Source organism: Hypanus sabinus, chromosome 14 (genome assembly GCF_030144855.1).
Source record: "Hypanus sabinus isolate sHypSab1 chromosome 14, sHypSab1.hap1, whole genome shotgun sequence".
Classification (NCBI taxonomy): Eukaryota; Metazoa; Chordata; class Chondrichthyes; order Myliobatiformes; family Dasyatidae; genus Hypanus; species Hypanus sabinus.
The window spans coordinates 70,276,286-70,298,587 of record NC_082719.1 but is presented as its reverse complement, the minus strand read 5'-3'; the positions used below and the strand labels follow the sequence as shown (position 1 = coordinate 70,298,587).

Below are 22,302 nucleotides of genomic sequence, written 5' to 3'. Positions count from 1 at the left end.
ACCATCTGGGTGATGGAAATTGCCATCAGCTCTTTACAATCTTCACAAATTTGTGAATAAAAGGATGCCATCAATATTAATCCAGTGTAATAATATCATTTGGATTTGGATTGTCAATATTTGAAAGTAAATGCAATAAAGTGACATATTCAAATGACGTTTCTCAAACTTAATTGGTCTGTTAAGACATCATTTAGTCTGCATTCACATAGGATCTGAATAGATATTTTCTACGTGTTCTCAGGTTACAGGATTTCAATGCAATGTAAGGAGACGGACATCAGAATTAAAAACAATCCCTCTCAGAAACCCATAATGTTTGCTGAAAAATTCTGGTTCACTTTGAACCTGTCATGTGATGTTGATTCAGATCAGTCGATTTACAAATCGTCATGTTCATTATTGGTTTAGTGTGTTGGTGGGACACAAATATATAAACCACTTCCCTCTAATTTCATTATAAATTCAATAACTTTGGTGTTATCACAGAAGAAACAACAATGAATCCTTCACTGTACAATCCACTTGTTTGGTTAATTGTCGTCTTCCTAGCTCCAGCGTGTAAGTAGCAAAATAAGGAATACTTAAATACTTTCCATTCATGAAAGCATTTATTTTAATTATATTTAATTTATGATGCACATTATAAGCATGGTTTATGGTAAGTACTGAACATTTTCTGTTTTAGCTACATTATTATTTATCTTCTATATATGCCAACAAATCTCTACTTTGTTTTTTTACATTGTAATTTTATTCCTCATTTGGAGAGGACAACTATATAAAATGTGGTTACAAAATTTCAATGAGCAACATGTCAAGCAGCATCTATGGAGGGAAAGAAATTGTAGAAGTGTCGGCTTATTGTTTCTCCAGCCTGTGGCATCTGCTGTTTCTTGTGTCTCCTTGCACTACTATCAATTTTTCCTGTAAATCTACTTCGTAATATTATTATCTTGAGGATTAATCAGAAGCTGTTGAATTTAATTTTGCAGCTATATAGGACCCAGTTCAGACCCCACTTGGAGTACTGCGTCAAACGTTGGCTGCCTCAATACAGGAAGGATGTGGAAACCATAGAAAGGGTGCAGAGGAGGTTTACAAGGGTGTTACCTGGATTGGAGAGCATGCCTTATGAGAATAGGTTGCGTGAATTCGGCCTTTTTTCCTTGAAGTGACAGAGGATCAGAAATGACATGATAGAGGTGTACAAGGTTATGAGAGGCATTGATCGTGTAAATAGTCATAGGTTTTTCCCCAGGGCTAAAATAGATAGCAGGAGAGGGCATAGTTTTAAGGTGCTTGGAAGTAGGTACAGAGGAGATGTCAGGGGTAAGTTTTTGACGCAAAGAGTTATGAGTGCGTGGGATGGGCTGCCGGCGGCGGTGATGGAGGTGGAAATGATATTATCTTTTAAGAGACGTTTGAATGGTCACATGGAGCTTAGAAAAATAGAGGGATATGTGTAAAGCCTAGGTAGTTCCAAGGTAAGGACATGTTCGGCACAGCTTTGTGAGCCAAAGGGCCTGTATCGTGCTGTAGGTTTTCTATGCTTCTATGGCTGTCTCATCAGCTCACTGCCATTATCGTTCCCCAGTTATTCCTATCTCCCCCCAGTCGCTGCCTCACTTCCCCTTTAAAGGAGCGATATCTTTCTTCATTGTTCGGCGTTCCCAGTAGTTGCCCATGGACCATCCCGCACCCCCTGGGCCAGACGGTTCCACATATTCCTTGGGCACTTCGCTTTTACTAATATATGTATAGTCCCCATATTCCTTCTGACACCTTCGACAAATCTATTCCCGGGATGCAGTTTTGGGTTTCTCTCCCTCTACTATTGATGCTCCCCTCACCCGAATCTCCTTCATTTCCTGTACATCTACACTCACTCCATCTTCCCTCTGCCATTATAGTGATAGAGTCCCTCTTGTCCTTGCCTACTCGCCCATCAGCCTCTGCATCCAACACATTATCCTCCGCAATGTACCCCATCTGTAAAGGAAACCTACCACTAATCATATCTTTACCTCCCCCCACCCCCCGCTTTCCACAGCGATCGATCCAGTGCCATATTGGGCTGAGTCCATTATTCTCTGCACCTTCTTACACTCTTGTACAATCGAATTGCTGTGCAAGGCCATGGTACAACTACTCTAGGGTTACCCCTGTCAAGGGTAATTAGAGATGGCTAATAATTGCTGACATTGTCAGTGATGTTCATAACCTGTGTGTGAATAATCATGGATGTGAAATAAAATGTCAGTATCTTCTATATATTGCAGATCCCGGAGCTAAAATTATTGGAGGTCATGAAGTTAAACGGCATGCAAGACCTTATATTGTATCTCTCCAAAAACATATCAGGGGAAATTATACTTTTCACTACTGCGGAGGTGCTTTGATCAGACCAAACTGGGTACTAACTGCAGCTCACTGTGAAATGTAAGCCATGTGGTGTATGAATGTAAAAAATATTTAGTGATTAACATACAAATGCTTAGCTTTCATAAAATAATAAGGAGTGATTTACAATGAGCTTGTCTGATGAACATTTTGAAACAATTTCAATCAGGAGTATAGTCGTGGCCCTTGCTTGGACACTGATTGGCTTTTGGAATCTGCACATTAACTACCAAATATAATGTTGCTGAATTGTATATTTCCATAAAGTTTACTATTTGATTGTTGCCTTCCTGATGAATTTCTGTAAACTATTTTTTAAGTAAAGTGCAAATAATTATCTTTATTTTCGATTGGTAACAGAACAATTGCATCAGGCCAGGATCTTCTAGCCGTTCTTGGAGCCCATGTTTGTTCAAAGATTGAGACAAGTCAACAAAGACTGCGCATCATCAGACAGATTCCCATTGCAAAATACAACAAGAAAACTAAGAAAGATGATATCATGCTGTTGCAAGTATGAAATTTTTCTCATTCTTACTCAGTGTTTAAAATCTTTAATTTGCTTATTAGCAATGTTTATTCTACTGAACAACAACTGTTGAATGGCTTTTGTGACTTGGATGAGAATTATTGATTGTGGAGAATATTAGTATTGGCAATGATCTCTCCCATCCGTCCAACAGTCTCCTTGATTCCCTTCCATCAGGCAGGCGGTTCTATAGAAATACGACAAGAACTGTGAGGATGAGAAACAGCTTCTTCCCCTAGGCTGTCACATGACTGAACTCCCTGCCATCACCCAGGTCTCATCAGTTATGAAGCACCAGTAGCACGTACTCTTTACTTTTTAACTATGAAACTTATTATTTGTTAATTTAATTGTGGTCATATTTCTTCATGTGTTATGTGTATGAGGTACAGTATATGTACTGTGTTGTGACCTTGGTCAGGAGGAAGGTTGTTTTGTTTGGCTGAATACATGTGTACGATTGAATGACAATAATCTGAACTTGAACTTGAGCCTGGACAATATCACAGTTAACCTTGTCCTTGACATACAAAGGGTTAGTAAATTAATTGTGTGGCTGGGGTCATGGGGCTGGAAGGACATGTTAATGTCTTGGGTCTTTAAACTAAATTAAAAGTGTGGCAGCTGCTAAGTCTGACTTATTGGAGTTTCATCAGTAACAAAGAAAGAGTTAGAGTGAAGAACCTTCACGGTAGGATCAGTGCTTTATGACCATCATCCACACCACAATTTTCATGACAAATTATCGATTCCATCATATGAAATGTAGTTGATATTTAATTTTATTGGTCACTTTTAATTGAGTTTCTGTCCCTTTGATCATCCGGAAAAAAAAGGAAGTAGCTTATCTGCAAAGTACAGATTTCTGGAAAACAAAATACTTAAATAGATAAACTAACAAATGTCTTCAGGAGTAAAGAGATCATTCAAGGAATTATTTACTTCTGGATCACAAATATGTGAATTCAATGTTTTTGTGTCAACAGCTCGAGACTGATGCAAAAATCAACCAGTATGTGAATGTGCTCAACCTTCCCAAAGGAGGAATCACCGACATGAAATCTGGAACAAGGTGCACCGTGGCAGGATGGGGAAGAACAAAAACCAGCAATTACTCTGACACACTTCAAGAGGTGGAGGTCGAGGTAATTGATCGCAGAAAATGCAAAGGCATGTATCAAACTAAAATAACCCAGGACATGATCTGTGTTGGTGACAGCGAAGGCAGAAAGAATGCATGTTATGTGAGTATGCTGTGTAGTAACGTTATCAGTAACATTTCTATAAAGCTACTGGATTAAGTATAAAAACCCCAGTGATTCACTGGTGCCTGCTATAGATTGAAACTTTCCACACTTCCTCAGTGTTATTGTGACTGACTCTTACCTGCTTTCTGAAGGGCTGCTCAGTTGCATTAAAAAGTCTTCAGAATGTGGTCCAGCGTTACCCTAGGGAAGCTAAGGGAAACTAGATTAGGCCATAAATGCTACACTCACAGGTAATGTCCACATCCCAAGTTGGATTAAAAAAATAATAATCAGATAAGAAAATGTGTATGTGTTGATTATGGAGGAACCATTTTCTTGCATGTTCTAGATTCTCAGATCTAGGCCCTGAGTTTAGATGTTAACATAGCTTACTATGATTTCTCTCCCAATAAACTTTGTGTATCATCAGTGTGATGATGAAATGGGCAGATGCAAGATAACAGAGTCAATCCAGAGAAATGCAACGTATTGACATGTCTAAAATGTAAAGAGAATTTATTCTAAATCGTGTCAATTTGAAAATAAGGATCATGCTAGATCTAGTGCTGTGTCTGATCCTAACATTCAGTTGGGACAGAGTGGATCAGTCTGTCTGGCACTCTGTACCCATGAGGTGCCCTGTGAGACAGGCCAGGCTCGGGACGCTGAGCAGAATCAGGAATTGGATCCTGAGGATTTGCCTCCATGAATATCCTGACAGCCTTCAACAGCTCACACTGAAAAATGTCAGAGATGATTAAAAACTACACAAGCATATTTAATAAAAATTGTTTAAAGACAATTGAACATAATAGCAAATAATTAAAAAGGTTAAAATAAAGTAAATTTAATAGATCATTTCCCGTTATTTAGTTGTTTCACAGACCAGTGACTCCATTCAGTGAAGGAGGTTACTGTACTTGTGTCAGCTAGTCTTGCTGAAAAGCAGGGGGTCGGGTACAAAGTGAATCTGGCCAGATGCACGAGCTGGGTTCAGTGGAGAGTCGAGTGGCAGAGTGGAGGGACAGCTACACCAGCATTTGACATCTGTTTCATTCTGAACTTCCACATTTCACCAGAATTTGAAGTCAAACTGAAGTACAGATTGCAGATGGCTGATGGTTTTCTACACAATGTCTAATTTACGAATAAACTCAATCCAGGCCATGGGAAACATTCCATGAAAAGACTCTTTGTGAGTCCAGTTACCTACATTTGCTCCTAAAGTAAACTCACACCTCCTCAGTACAGCTGGGCACGGATAATGAATTGTGATGTGATGTCAAACTGACAGTTTGCATTCTGTCACTTTAGCTAATTCTGCTCAATTGTCACTTTCATCTTTTTCTCTCTCTTCCAGGGTGATTCAGGCGGCCCTTTGATATGTGACAAAATGTACACTGGGATTGTGTCCTTTGGTGAAAAAGGATGTCCATATCCCCTAATCCCTGCGGTGTACACTTTACTAACAAAGAAATACATTGATTGGATTCAGGATACAATTGGTTGACCGCTGAAGAATGCTGAAGAGCTGTACTGAGTTATCACAATCCTGCTTCACTCTGCTTTACTTACACTGATGCTCAGTTAATTGGCCTAGAGGGCCGGCTTGCCTCTATCCTTACCTTTTCTGTTTTGCATAAAATGTTACAGCAACGTGCAATAAAAAACAATAATTATCAAATTACTTGCCTTGTGAAATTCCTGTCCATTGATGTAAGTTATGAAAGTGAACTGAACCACATGTAGGTGACATTTTGGACTAGCAGCCGTGACTTGCTTTGCACCAGAGAGATGTCGATAGTGGAGGCAATTAGATTGTGAGATAATTAGGATTTGCATTAAAATATCACAGATTGATTGTGGAGTAGCTTTATAGAGGTTGTCGCAACTTCATGGACAGAAGGGCTGCCCGGTGCTGTGAAGTTCCTTGTTCTATCAAGTAAATATTTAACTTTGGAACTGAATGCTCCTCTTGCACTACCAATGATCGAATGAGATTTACAGGAAGATGTTGTTCCCTGCTTCTCATTGCTAACTGTCACAACTCCAACAGTGACCTCAGGTCAGCTGCAGGGTCATCAGCCGGGACCACCACTCATTGATATTTCTCTCCCTTAGCCCTGGTCCATCTCCTGGTGGCACAGCAGTGACACGGGCCTCCCTGTCACCGCCTGCAGCTTCCAGTGGGGTTAGTTGGTCCCTCAATTATGTCCTTCCTCCTCAGCCACAGCCAAAAGCTGCCCTTGTCTGCCTCTTCAGCCAGCTCTCTGGTGGGGCTCCGGAGCCTCATTCCTGTCACTGCCCTATCACAGGGTAACCTTGTCAGGGTAGATGATTGCCTCATGTCTTACACTCAGCTGCTGGGAGTGAGTACTTCAGCCTCTTCCACTCATGGGCAGCCTCCACTCCTTCCTCCCATGGGACGGTTAACTCAATGAGAACCTCTGCACTGTGAGATGGAGCAGCTGCTCTCAATTTATCAATTGTCTCAGCTTAATTTGCCTATCTAACAGAAGCCTAATGTCTCCATGATATCCAGATGCCTCATTAGTTGAACGATTATCTCAACTCTCCAAATGTTTCACAGAATGGTATAAAAAGTCTAAGGAACTTTGCAATTCCCATTTCCAACCCCAGTTGTAGGTTGCACACTTTGAAGGCAGCCACTGCAGGGAAGCTGCATGATGAATGAAATCAAATTGGGACAGTTAACATGACTGAGAGTTGAAGAACTGTGGGAGGGAGGGAATCAGGAAGAGAGTGGGCCACTCTGAAACAGAGGTCAGAAAGATAACTGAGGAACTGAGATGCAGAATGAGTGATTGAGCAACAGATGAGTTTCAGGGTGAGACGTGATTGGGAAATCAGAATGAAAGACACAGGACGTGATGATTTGGGCACTACAGGGAAAGTCGTATCAAAGAACCAAAGTCTGAAAATTAATTATGATCTTTATTCATCACTATACATTTTAAATTAGCACCACACAAGTGTAGCCTCCGTGCCCCCAGTTTACCCCCATTCGCCTAGGCCCTAGGGTGAAATGATGTCGCCCCGCCAATACTGCAATACTTTGGTGTAAGTACGGAGTAATGCCCCCCCAGTACACGCTCACAACACAAATACCAGACAATACACCCAAAAGCAAGTAAATAATTGCAATTTTACATTTATCTCTTAGTGATGGGTTCATAGAAACAGATAATCTAAAGGCGCCAAATAAATAAGATTATCAGTTTGTGCACATAATATTTTAATACGTTGGAGCTCACGCCTCCAGATCCATCCTCAAAGACTTCCCGAGCCTCCAGCCACTGTCCAAACCGCCGACGTCCATTTCCCATCACTCTGGAACCGCGGTCCGCTTCTCACACGTCCGACCTCCTCGCTCTCCTCCTGAAAAGGACTGCAAACTCCTGCTCAGCTTACACATACAAGATAGCATAACAATTCTCCATTGGTTATTTCCTCTCATCTCGGTAGTCATAACCCAAACATACCAGACACAGAAACCCATTACAGCGTTACAGAGAAGCCATTTCATTATAACAATACAGAGAAGCAATTTTGTTAGCCTGAACAGTTAACACCACTGTTACTGGTACTGAGAGGCCAACACAAGAATAAATGGATGAATTTCAGCCTTGAGGTGCTTTTTGAACATTGAATAAGCTGCAAACATCTTATTTGCGGAACCTAATTACTGGAATTCACGATTCTATAATGACAAACCAATCCGTGCTGAATTGTACAATGATAACTCCAATTCATTTATCTGGCTCTATTTTTGTTAGGAGGAAATTGCACTCATTTCTTGCTACCTCACCTGTAATATTCATAATCCTGTTAACATCTGACAGTCAGACTGTTCATTTAATTGGATTTGGATTGGTTTATTGTTGTCAAATGTACTGAGGTGCAGTGAAAAGCTTGTACTGCATACTGTTCATACAGATCAAATCATTGTACACGGCATTGCGATAGAACATGGTAAAGCAAGAACAGAATGCAGAATAAAGTGAAACAATTACAGGGAAAGTACAGTGTAGGTGAAGATAGAAGGTGAAAGATCGTAACAAAGTAGACTCTGAGGTCAAGAGTTTGTCTCCTTGTGGTGGAGAAACATTTAATAGCCTTATAACCTCAGGGTAGAAAATATCCTTGATCCTGGTGCTACATGCTGTCAGCCTTATTAAACCTCTGCCTGATGGGAACTTTAATTATGTTGGCTGATTTACTGAGGTAGTGAGAAGTATGGAGAGTCCATGGAGGAGAGTCTAGTTGCTGTGGTAGAGTCATAGAGAAGTACAGCACAGAAACAAGGCCTTCGGTCGATCTAGTCCATGCAGAAACCATTTAAGCTACCTCGTCCCACTGAGCTGAACTGTGACCATAGTCCTCCATACCCCTACCATCCATGTACTTATCCGATCTTCTCTGAAACGTTGAAATGGAGCTCCCATGCACCACTGATGCTGACAGCTCATTCCACACAAGTGTTCCCTTGCATTTCTTGTTCTCCATGAGCACCTCATGTGTTCCTACTTGCCTATACCTGCTATGCACCTCCTTTTTTTCTCAAAACCAGGGCCTCAACATCTTTTGAAAACCAAGGATCCCTATTTGGTGGACTATATATACTTGTCTGGACACGCCCCCCCCCCCGCTGACTGCTCCTGTGGCTCCTCCCTTGGACCTCGGTATAAAGGCAATTGGAGACACAGCCCCGGCCTCAGTCTCCAGGATGTAGTGTGGTGGTCAATTGCTGCTTGTCCTTTCTTCCAGCCAATAAAAGCCTATATCTCGCCTCACGTCTCCGAGAGGTATTGATGGTGCATCACCCCACACTTAATATCCTTACATTATATTCTGACAGGGACAGACGAGCTTTTTAACTCTCAATTTTGTTTTTGAAGGCCTCTCACTTTCCAAATACACCTTTGCCTGAAAACAGCCTGACCCAATCCACACTCACCACATCATTTCTGATTCCATCAAAATTAGTCTTTTTTTAATTTAGAATCTCAACCTGTGCACTGGACCTATCTTTTAGCATATTTACTTTGAAATGTGTGATGCACCATCAATAACTCTCTCTGAGACGTGAAGGCGAGATATCGGCTTTTATTGACTGGAAGAAGGAACAAGCAGTGGTTGACCACCATACTACATCCTGGAGACAGAGAGGCCGGGCTCAGACCTCAATCGCCTTTATACAGGGGTCTGTGGGAGGAGCCACAGGAGCAGTCAGCAGGGGGTGTGTCCAGACAGGTATATGTAATTCACCACATTCACCCCCCCCCCCTTTGTTTTAAAAGAGAGTCCCCATGGGGTGAAGTTTCTTACAAGTATATTTACAGGTTAAGTCTATCAGGTGGTCGAATCTGTCGCTGCGATCTACGTAGCACCGGTTGTGGTTGCACAGATTGCACCGGAGATGGTAGTTGTGCTGGTTCCGGCCTAACTGGAGGTGTCAGCCCACTAGGCGTCAGTGATCCTTCACGTGTGTGCGAGGCACCTGGAATATACGCGTACGAAATGCCCGGTATATGAGTGTCGCGAGGAGTCTGTGTAGGGCTTGGTGTGCGTGGTGTCACCTCGGGTACAGGATTCATAGTTACCGTGGAGTGTTCAGGGTAGTGGTCTGCTGCTCCTGTGGGCGCCGGGTCGCGGTCGGAGACCGTGTCTTCCTGCCCATCAGGTAAGACCACGTAGGCATACTGGGGGTTTGCATGTAGAAGGTGAACCCTCTCGACCAGCGGGGAGTATTTATTGCTCCTCACATGTTTCCGAAGCAGCACTGGCCCTGGGGACATCAGCAAAACTGGTAGGGTGGTCTCAGTGACAGACTTCCTGGGAAAAGAGAATAGGCGCTCGTGAGGGGTGGCATTGGTGGACGTACATAATAGGGAGCAGATAGAGTGGAGTGCCTCAGGGAGGACCTCCTGCCATCGAGAGACCGGCAACCCTTTTGACAAGGGCTAAAAGTGTGGCCTTCCACACTGTGGCATTCTCCCTCTCCACCTGTCCATTTCCCCGGGGATTATAACTCGTCGTCCAACTAGTAGCAATGCCCCTAGCTAGCAAGTACTGGCGCAGCTCGTCACTCATAAAGGATGACCTTCTATTACTGTGGATATAGCAGGGATATCCGAACAGAGTGAAGAGCTGGTGCAGGGCTTTTATGACGGACGTGGTAGTGGTGTCAGGGCAGGGGATGGCAAAGGGGAACCGCGAGTACTCGTCGATAATATTGAGAAAATAGACATTGCGGTCGGTGGAGGGAAGGGGGTCCTTAAAGTCAACACTCAGTCGCTCAAAAGGGCCTTGACAAGTTGCGCCATTTCAGGACGATAGAAGTGCAGTTTGCACTCAGCGCAGATTTGGCAGTCCCTGATCATCGTCCTGATGTCCTCCAGGGAGTACGGCAGCTTCCGGGTTTTCATGAAATGGTAAAATCGGCTGACCCCCGGATGGCAAAGATGTGCATGAAGGTCGTACAGCTGGTCGAGCTGTGCGCTAGCACACGTTCCCCGGGATAGAGCATCAGGGGGCTCATTGAGTCTGCCAGGCTGGTACAGGATATCATAGTTGTAGGTGGAGAGTTCTATTCTCCACCGCAAAATTTTATCATTTTTGATTTTGCTTCGCTGTTGGTTGCTGAACATGAACGCAACTGAGCGCTGGTCGGTCAGCAAGGTGAACCTTTTGCCAGCGAGATAGTGCCTCCAGTGCCTAATAGCTTCCACTATGGCCTGGGCTTCTTTCTCCACCGCGGAGTGCCGAATTTCAGAGCCTTGAAGGGTATGAGAAAAGAATGCTACTGGCCTGCCTTCCTGATTGAGTGTAACAGCCAGTGCGAAGTCAGAGGTGTCACTCTCTACTTGGAAGGGAATGGTCTCGTCCACCGCATGCATCGTTGCTTTGGCAATGTCCCCTTTAATGCAGCTGAAGGCCGCGCAGGCCTCAGCAGAGAGGGGAAAAGTGGTAGACTTGACCAGGGGGCGGGCCTTGTCTGCATAATGGGGGACCCATTGGATGTAATAGGAAAAAAAGCCCAGGCACCGTCTGAGGGCTTTGAGAGTGGTGGGAAGAGGGAGTTCTAACAGGGGGCGCATACGGTCGGGATCAGGGCCAATGACCCCGTTTACCACGACATACCCAAGGATAGTGAGTCAGGTGGTTCTGAACACACACTTGTCCCTGTTATAAGTAAGGTTCAGAGCTTCGGCCACTTGGAGAAATCGTTGGAGGTTAGCGTTTTGATCCGCCCAGTCACGACCACAGATGGTGATGTTATCCAGATAGGGAAATGTGGCCTGCAGTTGGCACTGGTCCACCATCCGGTCCATTTCCCTCTGGAAGACAGAAACACCATTCGTGACACCGAAGGGGATGCGCAGGAAGTGATAGAGCCTGCAGCCCGCCTCGAAGGCGGTGTAGGGGCGGTCCTCTGGGCGGATGGCGAGCTGGTGGTAAGCGGATTTCAGGTCTATGGTCGAGTACAACTTGTACTGACTGAGCTATCAGGTTGACCATATCCGCGATGCGGGGTAGGGGATACGTGTCAAGCTGCATAAACCTATTGACGGTCTGGCTATAGTCCACGACCATCCTATTTTTCTGCCCAGTCTGAACAACGACCACCTGGGCCCTCCAAGGGCTTGTGCTTGGGTCAATGATCCCCTCCCCGAGCAGCCGCTGCACCTCTGACTGAATGAAGGTCCTGTCTCCCATGCTGTACCTCCTGCTTTTAGTTGCCAGAGTTGAGCCGTCTTGGTGCCCGGTAAACACCGGCGGGTCGGGGGTGGGGCATGTTGACACCGACAAAGATGGCCGCCCGCATCCGGGCACGCAAGATGGCGGCCCCCATGTCTCACATGCAGCGCTGCCCAACCCCGCTCGTGGTTTAGATTTACAGACCTTGGCGAAATGGTCCTTCTTCCCGCAGCTGGAGCAGGTCGCTTCTCGGGCCGGGCAGCATTTTCGGGGGTGCTTTTCGAGTCCGCAGAAGTAACACAGCTTGGATTTTCGCCTGGCCGCAGCCATGGTCAGGTTCGGGGAGTTCATGGAATTGTGACTGGCAGCGGTGTTGGCGAATTCGCACGCGGGAACCGGCGGCGGTGGGGTCTGAGTTGTCCACAGAACCGGCGGGGAATCGCGCGGCTGGACAGCGTCAGCGTTGTGCAGAGCAGCCTCCAACGTGTCGGCCGTGTCGATCACTGAGCGTAAGGTCAGATCGGCGTTTTCCAGCAGCCGCTGGCGCATGTACACTGACCTCAGTCCCGTCACAAAGGCGACTCGCACCAACAGCTCCGCATGCTGTTCTGCCGTGAGCGTCTTGCAGTCACAAGTTCGGACGAGTGTCTGTAGTGCTCGGAGAAACTCAGCGCTCGATTCGCCAGGCCGCTGTCGCCGGGTAGCTAAACGATGTCTTGCGTAGTCGGTGTTCACCGGCCGAAGGTACTGTCTTTTGAGGGCGTCCAGTGCCCCATCGTAGGTCAGCAGGTCCCGGATAATGGAGTAAACTTTTGGGGTGACCCTCGAGAGGAGAATTCTGTGCATAACGGTGGGGTCAGTTGCACGAACCTCCTCCAAGTATGATTGGAAGCATGCAAGCCAGAGTTCAAAGGCAAGAGCTGCGTTAGGGTCTTGGGGGTCCAAATCCAATCTTTCTGGATGTAAAACGGTTTCCATGTTTTAAAACTTCCAGTCAATAAAATTGATGCACCATCAATAACTGTCTCTGAGACGTAAAGGCGAGATATTGGCTTTTATTGACTGGAAGAAGGAACAAGCAGTGGTTGACCACCATACTACATCCTGGAGACAGAGAGGCCGGGCTCAGGCCTCAATCGCCTTTATACAGGGGTCAGTGGGAGGAGCCACAGGAGCAGTCAGCAGGGGGCGTGTCCAAACGGGTACATGTAGTTCACCACAGCTGGTTTACTGAGGTAGCGAGAATTATGGAGAGTCCATGGAGGAGAGTCTAGTTGCTGTGGTAGAGTCATAGAGTCATAGAGAAGTACAGCACAGAAACAAGGCCTTCGGTCGATCTAGTCCATGCAGAAACCATTTAAACTACCTAGTCCTACTGAGCTGAACTGTGACCATAGTCCTCCATACCCCTACCATCCAATCTTCTCTGAAACGTTGACGTGGAGCTCTCATGCACCACTGATGCTGACAGCTCATTCCACACAAGTGTTCCCTTGAATTTCTTGTTCTCCATGAGCACCTCATGTGTTCCTACTTGCCTATACCTGCTATGCACCTCCTTTTTTTCTCAAAACCAGGGCCTCAACATCTTTTGAAAACCAAGGATCCCTATTTGGTGGACTATATATACTTGTCTGGACACGACCCCCCTCCCCCCCCCCCTCCCCCCGCTGACTGCTCCTGTGGCTCCTCCCTTGGACCTCGGTATAAAGGCGATTGGAGACACAGCCCCGGCCTCAGTCTCCAGGATGCAGTGTGGTGGTCAATTGCTGCTTGTCCTTTCTTCCAGCCAATAAAAGCCTATATCTCGCCTCACGTCTCCGAGAGGTATTGATGGTGCATCACCCCACACTTAATATCCTTACATTATATTCTGACAGGCACAGACGAGCTTTTTAACTCTCAATTTTGTTTTTGAAGGCCGCTCACTTTCCAAATACACCTTTGCCTGAAAACAGCCTGACCCAATCCACACTCACCACATCATTTCTGATTCCATCAAAATTAGTCTTTTTTTAATTTAGAATCTCAACCTGTGCACTGGACCTATCTTTTAGCATATTTACTTTGAAATGTGTGATGCACCATCAATAACTCTCTCTGAGACGTGAAGGCGAGATATCGGCTTTTATTGACTGGAAGAAGGAACAAGCAGTGGTTGACCACCATACTACATCCTGGAGACAGAGAGGCCGGGCTCAGACCTCAATCGCCTTTATACAGGGGTCAGTGGGAGGAGCCACAGGAGCAGTCAGCAGGGGGGGGGGGTCCAGACAGGTATATGTAGTTCACCACATTCACCCCCCCCCTTTGTTTTAAAAGAGAGTCCCCATGGGGTGAAGTGCACCTCCTTTTTTTCTCAAAACCAGGGCCTCAACATCTCTTGAAAACCAATGATCCCTGCACTTAATATCCTTACATTATATTCTGACAGGCACAGACAAGCTTTTTTTCACTCTCAATTTTGTTTTTGAAGGCCGCTCACTTTCTAAGTACACCTTTGCCTGAAAACAGCCTGACCCAATCCTCACATCTAAAACAACGGAACCCCAGAATATTGAGATGCCAGTCCTGCCTCTCCTACAACCAAGTATCACTAATGGCTACAACAGCATAATTCCATGTGTTGACCCAGGCCCTGAGCTCATCCACCTTTCCTGTGATACTTCTGGCATTGAAATATACACAGCTCAGGACACTAGTCACACCCTGCTCAATCTTTGATTTCTGACTCTGTCTGAGGTCTTACCGATATCTGCATCCACAACCTCTCCACTAACTATTCTGGCACTCTGGTTCCCGTCCCCTGCAACTCTAGTTTAAACCCCACTGTGCAGCATCAACAAACCTTCCCACTAGGATATTAGTCACCCTTCAGTTGAGGTGTAAACCACCCCTTCTGTACAGGTCCCACCTCACGTTGAAGAGAGCCCAATGGTCCAAAAACCTTCTGCCGTCCCTCCAGCTCCAACTCCTTAGCCAGGTGTTAAACTGGATAATCTTCCTAGTTCTGACATCACTAGCACGTGGCACATGTAGTAATCCTGAGATCACAGCATCACATCCTCTCCCTCTCACCCCCTCACGCAAACTCCCCAAATGCCCGCCAACACTAATTTACAGACCCACAAGAAGGAATAACATTAATCCCAATTGGTTAAAAATGAATACAATTCTCATTATTGGTAATTTTAATCTAAACAAACTGCGAGAGAAAGCACTTATCATAACAAAGAAGCATTCCTAATTTTAACAAAACAAAGAAGCCATTTTGATTAACACACGCAGTAACAAAAAAAGAAGAAACCCCCTTACACCAAGAAGAAATCCCCTTACACTCTCCCCCCATCAAATTTAGTCATGTCCTCATTACTACTAAATAACTCGTCAACCCTTCCTGACCCAATCCACACTCACCACATCATTTCTGATTCCAACAAAATTGGTCTTTTTCTCATTTAGAATCTCAACCTTTGCACTAGGCCTATCTTTTAGCATATTTACTTAGAGATATGGTCACTGGATTCAAAGTGTTCCCCTACAGAACCTTTTGTCACCTGCCCCATCTCATCCCTGATAGCAGATTCAGCATTGTACACTCTCTCATTGGCACTTCTATGTACTGATGGAGGAAACTTTTCAGAGCACGTTTGACAAACTCTATCCAATCTCGTCATTTTACAGTATGTGATTCCCAGTCACTATCTGGAAAGCTAAGCTCACCTACTGTAACAACCTTATGTTTCTTGCAACAGTCTGTGATCTCTTTACAAACTTGTTCCTCTAAATCCCTCGGACTGTTGGGTGATCAGTAATATAGCCATTAATATGGTCACACCTTTCTTATTTCTCAGTTCCACCCATAAGGGATCACTAGTCGAGTTCTGCAGTCTGTCCTGATGGACCACTGTCGTGACATTTTCCCGACTAATAACACCACCTCTCCTCCTTTCATCCCTCCTGCTCCCTCACATCTAAAACAACAGAACCCTGGAATGTTGAGATGCCAGTCCTGCCCCTCCTACAACCAAGTATCACCAATGGCTACAACAGCATAATTCCATGTGTTGATCCAGGCCCTGAGCTCATCCACCTTTCCTATGATACTTCTGGCATTGAAATATACACAGCTCAGGACACTAGTCACACCCTGCTCAATCTTTGATTTCTGACTCTGTCTGAGGTCTTACCGATATCTGCATCCACAACCTCTCCACTAACTATTCTGGCACTCTGGTTCCTGTCCCCTGCAACTCTAGTTTAAACCCCACTGTGCAGCATTAACAAACTTTCCCACTAGGATATTAGTTCCCATTCAGTTCAGGTGTAAACCACCCCTTCTGTACAGGTCCCACATTACGTTGAAGAGAGCCCAATGGTCCAAAAACCTTCTGCGGTCCCTCCAGCTCCAACTCCTTAGCCACGTGTTAAACTGGATAATCTTCCTAGTTCTGGCCTCACCAGCATGTGGCACAGGTAGTAATCCTGAGATCACAGCCCTGGAGATCCTGCCCTTTAAAATGGCACCTAACTCCCGATGCAGAACTTCATCATTTGTCCTGCCCATGTCATTGGTATCTACATGGACCATGACCTCTGGCAGTTCACCCTTCCACTTAAGAATGCGGAGGAGCTGATCTGAGATATTTTGGACCCTCGCACTTGGGAAGCCACATTCCATCTGGGAATCTAATTCTCATCAACAGAATCTCCTGTCCATTCCCCTAACTAACGAATCCCCTATCACCACAGCGTGTCGCTTCTCCCCACCTTCCCTTCTGAGTCACAGAGGCAGACTCAGTGCCAGAGATCTGACACTGTGACTTTTCTCTGCTGGATCATCCCCCGAACAGTAAACAAATAGTGGTATACCCTGTTGTTGAGGGGGATGTCCACAGGACTGTTTAACTGGCTGTTTAACCCCTTTCCCTTTCCTGACTGTTACCCATTCTCCTGTGTCCTGCACCCTGGGTATAACTATCTTTCCATATATCCTATCTATAACCCCTTCAGCCTCCCAAGTGATCCAGTGTTCCATCTCTAACTCTTTCACGTGGATTGTTAGAATCTGCAGGTGGACACTGGTAGTCTCCGTGCCTTCTGACGTCCCACAAGAGGAGCATTCAACTATCCTGTCTGGATGAGCTGAGCTGTCTCCACAACTTTCTGTAGTTCCTTGTGGCCATGAGCAGCGCAGCTGCCATAACGCATCAAGACAGAATGCTTTCTATGCTGCATCAATAAAAATAGGCAAGGTTCAAAGGGTCCCTACCAAATTTCTGTCACCTCCTGAGGAAGTAGAGGTATTCATGAGCTTTTTGGTCATGGTGTAAAGCTGTTGGTCCAGAACGGGTGATGTTCACTCCTAGGAACTTGCAGATCTCAACCTTCTCAACCTCAGCATTGTTGATGAAGATAGCAGCTGATCAAAACCCTCCTTCCTGACGTCAATGACCAGCTCTTTTGTTCTGCTGAATTGAGGAAAAGATTGTTGTCATGACAGCATGTTACTAAGCTCTCAGTCTCCTTCCTGTATCCGAGTTCATCATCATTTGAGATAGGGGCCACCATGGTGGAGGCAGAGCAGAACCTGGCCACAGAGTGCTGTCTTGAAGTGTCGTGGTTTCTCGTGCCCCACAAATGACCAGGAGACGCAGAAGATTCTTCAAAAAGTATTAAACTTTAATTTGCAAATCAAAGCTGAGACAGTCATTGTGCTAGTCGCCGATTGCCCCCCCCCACCCCCCCATCCTTGTACATAACATTTTTTATAGCAATCTCCTGGTTTTGTTGCATTAGCATATCCAATCGGTCTATAGTTGCGCATCACAAGTACATCCGCCACTATTGTTTCTACCCATTGACTTAATCATGTTCTAATCTACATCCGTTAGCTCTACATTCTTAAGATTTCATTCTCCTACTAAATTGGATACATGCATAGCAAATAGCAAGCTCAAAGCTGACTACATAGTTTTGGTTACACAGCAAACAATGCAACTTTTATACTTCAATGTATCCTCCTTTGAGATCCATAGGGTCTCACTAGGGTTTCAGAGAAAGAAGACTAAGAGTCTGCGCACAAAAGCCCCAATAAACTCAAGCACTTATTCCCATATCTCGGGTTAAACTATAATTTTCTGCGCCAAGACCTCAAAGTATTCTCTCCCTGTTACCCTGGGCCACTGAGCCAAAAACCTGTCCCTTTGTACCTGAGACAGGGAAAAAGACTCAGAAGCCCTTACAATCTACTCCCACACTGTTGTTTTGCTCTTGTTCATCCTGCAGGTGTTGTAGGCCGTAACGATACATTTTCGGTGTTTCTTTCTCCACTAAGCTTGCTTCAGTAATTGCCACGAGCATCGGAAATTGTTTGGTTGCAGCACGCACTACAAGAGACTTGAGACAAGGAAGAAAACAGCACAGCACAAGCGCACAGCTCAACAATACAATACTGACAGTTATTGCCATTTTAGTCAGCCATGCTCCCCATCCTCCGAGTCTACTTTCTAACCAGTCAAATAACTGATGTCCGAACCCTGCATTCTGTGCGCATACCTCGCACTGTGACAAGACAAAGTCCACTGAAGCCTGTAAATAAGGTAACCAAAAACCATCCTTCTTTATTTTCTTTATCACTTCCCCCCTTGCACAATGGTCAATCCCATGCGCTTCTGAAATCAGAATCGTCAGCAGAGGGGTGGGCGCTACCAACAAACCATCTTCCATGCTCCACAAGCCTTCCGGGTTCTGCTTGGCCCCCCTTCGTCTCCACATTGTCTGTTCTGCCAAAGTTGCCTTACCTTGTATTTCAATTAGGTCCTCTACCACAGGTTCTGGAGCTAGGCTTACCTGGGGGGCAATGACAGCTGATGTACATCCAGACGCTTTTCTGGCTGCCTCGTCTGCAGCTTGATTTCCCTTTGTTATTACATCATTTCCCTTTTTATGTGCCTGGCATTTTACTATAGCCAATGCTTTTGGTTTCATTATGGCTTTTATTAAGTCTAGAATTTGCTGACAATGTTGTGTGGGATCTCCACTGCTTCTTTTAAAAACCTCTCTGTTTCCACACAGCCCCGAACAAATGGCATATTCCATGAGCATATGCCGAATCAGTATAGATGTCTACTTTCTCACCTTCCATCATTTCACACGCAGCTGTCAGGGCTTTTATTTCCGCTAGTTGGGCAGAACACGGTTGGGGACAGGACTCCATCCTAATAATCTTATAGCTCAACTGATCCTGCTGCATTACTGAGAACTCTGTATGATTTCCATCAAAATCCCTATAACAAGAGCCATCTACGAACAGAACCTTTTTATCTGCATCCTCCAGTGGGTCTGACCGTAAATCTGCTCTCAATTTGGCAAATGCCATCGTCTTCCCTACACAGTCGTGGGGTTCTCCTTCATAGCCCAAAGGGACAAAATCGGCTATATTACTGGTAGTGCATCTCTGTATAGTTATGTCTGGAAATGTCACTAGCATCTGATATGCTGCTATCCTGGCTGGCGTCAGCACAAATTTCCCTTTCTCCAGCAATTCTACTACTTTGTGGCGTGTGTACAGAGTCACAGGATAGCCCAGGGTTACAGATGTTGCCTTTTCATATGCATAGTACAGCTCCGCCAATCCCTGGTAACAGGGTGGATACCCCTGAGCCACCTCATCTAGTCTCCTACTGTAGTATGCTATCGGCTGCTTTGCTTTTCCTGTGCCTGTCTCTTGGGTTAGAACCGCTGTGACATAACCCTCCTGTTGGTTGGATATGTACAAATGAAAAACCTTCTCGTAGTCAGGCAAAGCTAATGCTGGTGCTTACTGCAATCCCTGCTTAATAGTATTGAAAGCTATCTCCGCCTCTTCATTCCACTGTAAGCCATTCTTCAATTTTGTATGTCCTGCTTCTTTCATTATCTTTCTCAAAGGTGCCACAATCTCAGCATATTCTCCTATTCAATCTGAGCTGTACCCTGCCATTCCCAAAAACGTCATCATCTGCCCTACAGTGTGGGGTTTTGGGGCCTTAGTTATTGCCTCAATCTGATCTGGTGCTATCGCCTTCACTCCCTTGGATATTACCCTGCCTAAGTATTCCACTTGTTGCGTGCAAAATTGCAGTTTCTTTTTGGATACTTTATGTCCTCTGTGTGCCAGTTTCTCTAACATAGTTATTGTGTCCTGCTCACACTGTTCCTTGCTGTGGGAGCAAATCAACAGGTCATCCACATACTGTAACAATGTACTTTCCAATGGTATGCCCTCTAGGTCTGCCTTCAACACCTGATTGAAAACATGTGGTGAATGTTTAAATCCTTGCGGCATTCTGGTATAGGTATACTGAGCACCTCTGTAAGTAAATGCAAACAGATACTGACACTGGTCGGCCAGAGGAATGCTGAAGAAAGCCGAACACAAATCAATCACTGAAAAGTAACTCGCTTCTGGTGGAACATTAGTCAAAAGTGTGTGTGGGTTGGGGACTACCACTGGCCAGTCCTCTACCACATCATTTACCGCTCGCAAATCATGCACCAATCTCCACTTAGATTTATCTGCTTTTAAAACCGGCAGCAACGGGGTATTGCATGGACTGTTTGTTCTTTTAAGCACTCCTTTTTCAAACAACCCCTGCACTGTTGATGCTATTCCCTCTTCTGCATCTGGTCTTAGAGGGTATTGTGGTCTCCTGGGTGGAATTGCTCCTTTTTTCAGCCTTATTTCCACTGGACTAGCTGTTTTTATTTTCCCTACGTCCGTGTCATGCTGTGACCACAGAATAGATGGCAACTCATCTAACCTTCTATCTTTCTGCTGGCCTCTTTCCTTTCCCAGCAATGGCATGTATGGTTGGGGAGTTATTTCGACCTCTCTCACTGTCCCTACCATATCTACACTTACCATTGTTTTAATGCAATACTAAGGGTTCTGAGTCTTTAGACTGATATCCCTTGTTTACCAACAACGTTACGTGAGGCGCAGCCTCCAGTATCCTGTACCATTTTTCTAAAAAGGTGTTCCACTTAACTTGTAAAGCTGCCCCTTGTTTCCCAATTATCCCAGCCTCCCCTTCCAGTTGCTGTTGGGTACATGCCTCCATGTGCCAACTCTCCTCTAACTCCCTGTTCTGAGTCTTGTCAAAAATCACTGTACAATGTAGCTCAGATTTGGGCAATACAGCCCTGGGTAATATAGCCTGCACGCCCTTTTTCCATTTTTCCCAGGTTTCCTGAATCTGATCTGCGATGTCTCCTATCCAAAAGACCTTAGCCTTCTTGTCTTCTCGCACTATCAATTGAGCCCCTGCTCTTTCCACACTCAGCCCATTTCTGGTGCATTCTAATTTTAATTCCAGTTTCAATAAAGCATCTCTGCCTAACAAATTAATCGGAGTTCCTTTAAATACTAGCACCGGCAAAACATTTCCTTTATTTCCCATTCTCAACCGCACTGGAGCCGTGCACTATGTCAACTGTGTTTTCCCCGAGAACCCTACCGTCTTAATAAACTTTCCTGACATGGGAAGGTGAAGGGCATACTGTGGCTGTACACAAGTGTACGTGGCTCCAGTATCTATCATCATTGGTGTCAGTTGCCCTTCTAACATAACCTGAACAATGGGTTCCTCGTCTGCCTCCCTTGTTATCATTGGGTAATGTCCCTTCCCACTCGAGTTCTCGGGGCACCCCTAATACCTCGCATAAGGGTTTACAGGTCCGTTTGGGCCTGTGGGGGCTGGTCCTTGGCTAAACTTTAGTTCCCTTCTTATCGGTTCCTGCTGGTGTGTGACAGGCCATGGTGTAAACGGACAATCTCTTCTCATGTGATCTGGCTGATTACATCCCCAGCACAATCTCTCTACCTCTCTTTCCCCCTGTTTCCTCACTGGTCCCCTCTGCCCATAGCTCCTCCGTCCCCCTCCTTGGGACTTCCAGTCCTGTCTGGGCTGTTTGAATTTAGTCTGTTCCTGATAGGGAATTTGTGGGAATGCTCCTCCAAAGACTTTGATTATTGGCGTGGGGTTTTCTGGCCCTTGTCTTACAGTATGATAGGTTCCTCCATATAGTGGTGCTTCACCCAGTTCGATGGCTGTACTCGGACCGGTGGTTGCTGGCAGCATCTTTTTGCTTTTCTCTTTTTCCTTCTTTTTGAGTTCTTCAAGCTGCATTTGTATTAACTTTCTTTGCACCTCTTCCTGCTGATCAGCCAACCTTCGTTTGTCTTTCTGGTATTTCTCAACCGCATGGACTACGTGGTCTCTTAATTCTTGTGGGGTCATTGACGTCAGCCCAACCGCTTCCTCCAGTTTGGATTTTACTTGTGGAGGCATTGCATCCAAAATGCTATGTCGGAACACTGTGGTGATAAATAAGCTATTCTCCACCTCTTGCTCAGTC

At 45.2% G+C, this 22,302-nt stretch overlaps 1 protein-coding gene across 1 annotated transcript; it reads left to right on the top strand.

The window, feature by feature from the left end:
• Positions 1 to 651: 651 nt before the first annotated feature.
• On the top strand, positions 652 to 5,824 carry LOC132404498 (granzyme K-like). Its single transcript, XM_059988652.1, has 5 exons — positions 652 to 661; positions 2,283 to 2,442; positions 2,764 to 2,917; positions 3,919 to 4,176; positions 5,540 to 5,824. Exons 1-5 carry the CDS (start codon positions 652 to 654, stop codon positions 5,687 to 5,689), a joined length of 732 nt encoding a protein of 243 aa, XP_059844635.1. The 3' UTR covers positions 5,690 to 5,824.
• Positions 5,825 to 22,302: the final 16,478 nt, after the last annotated feature.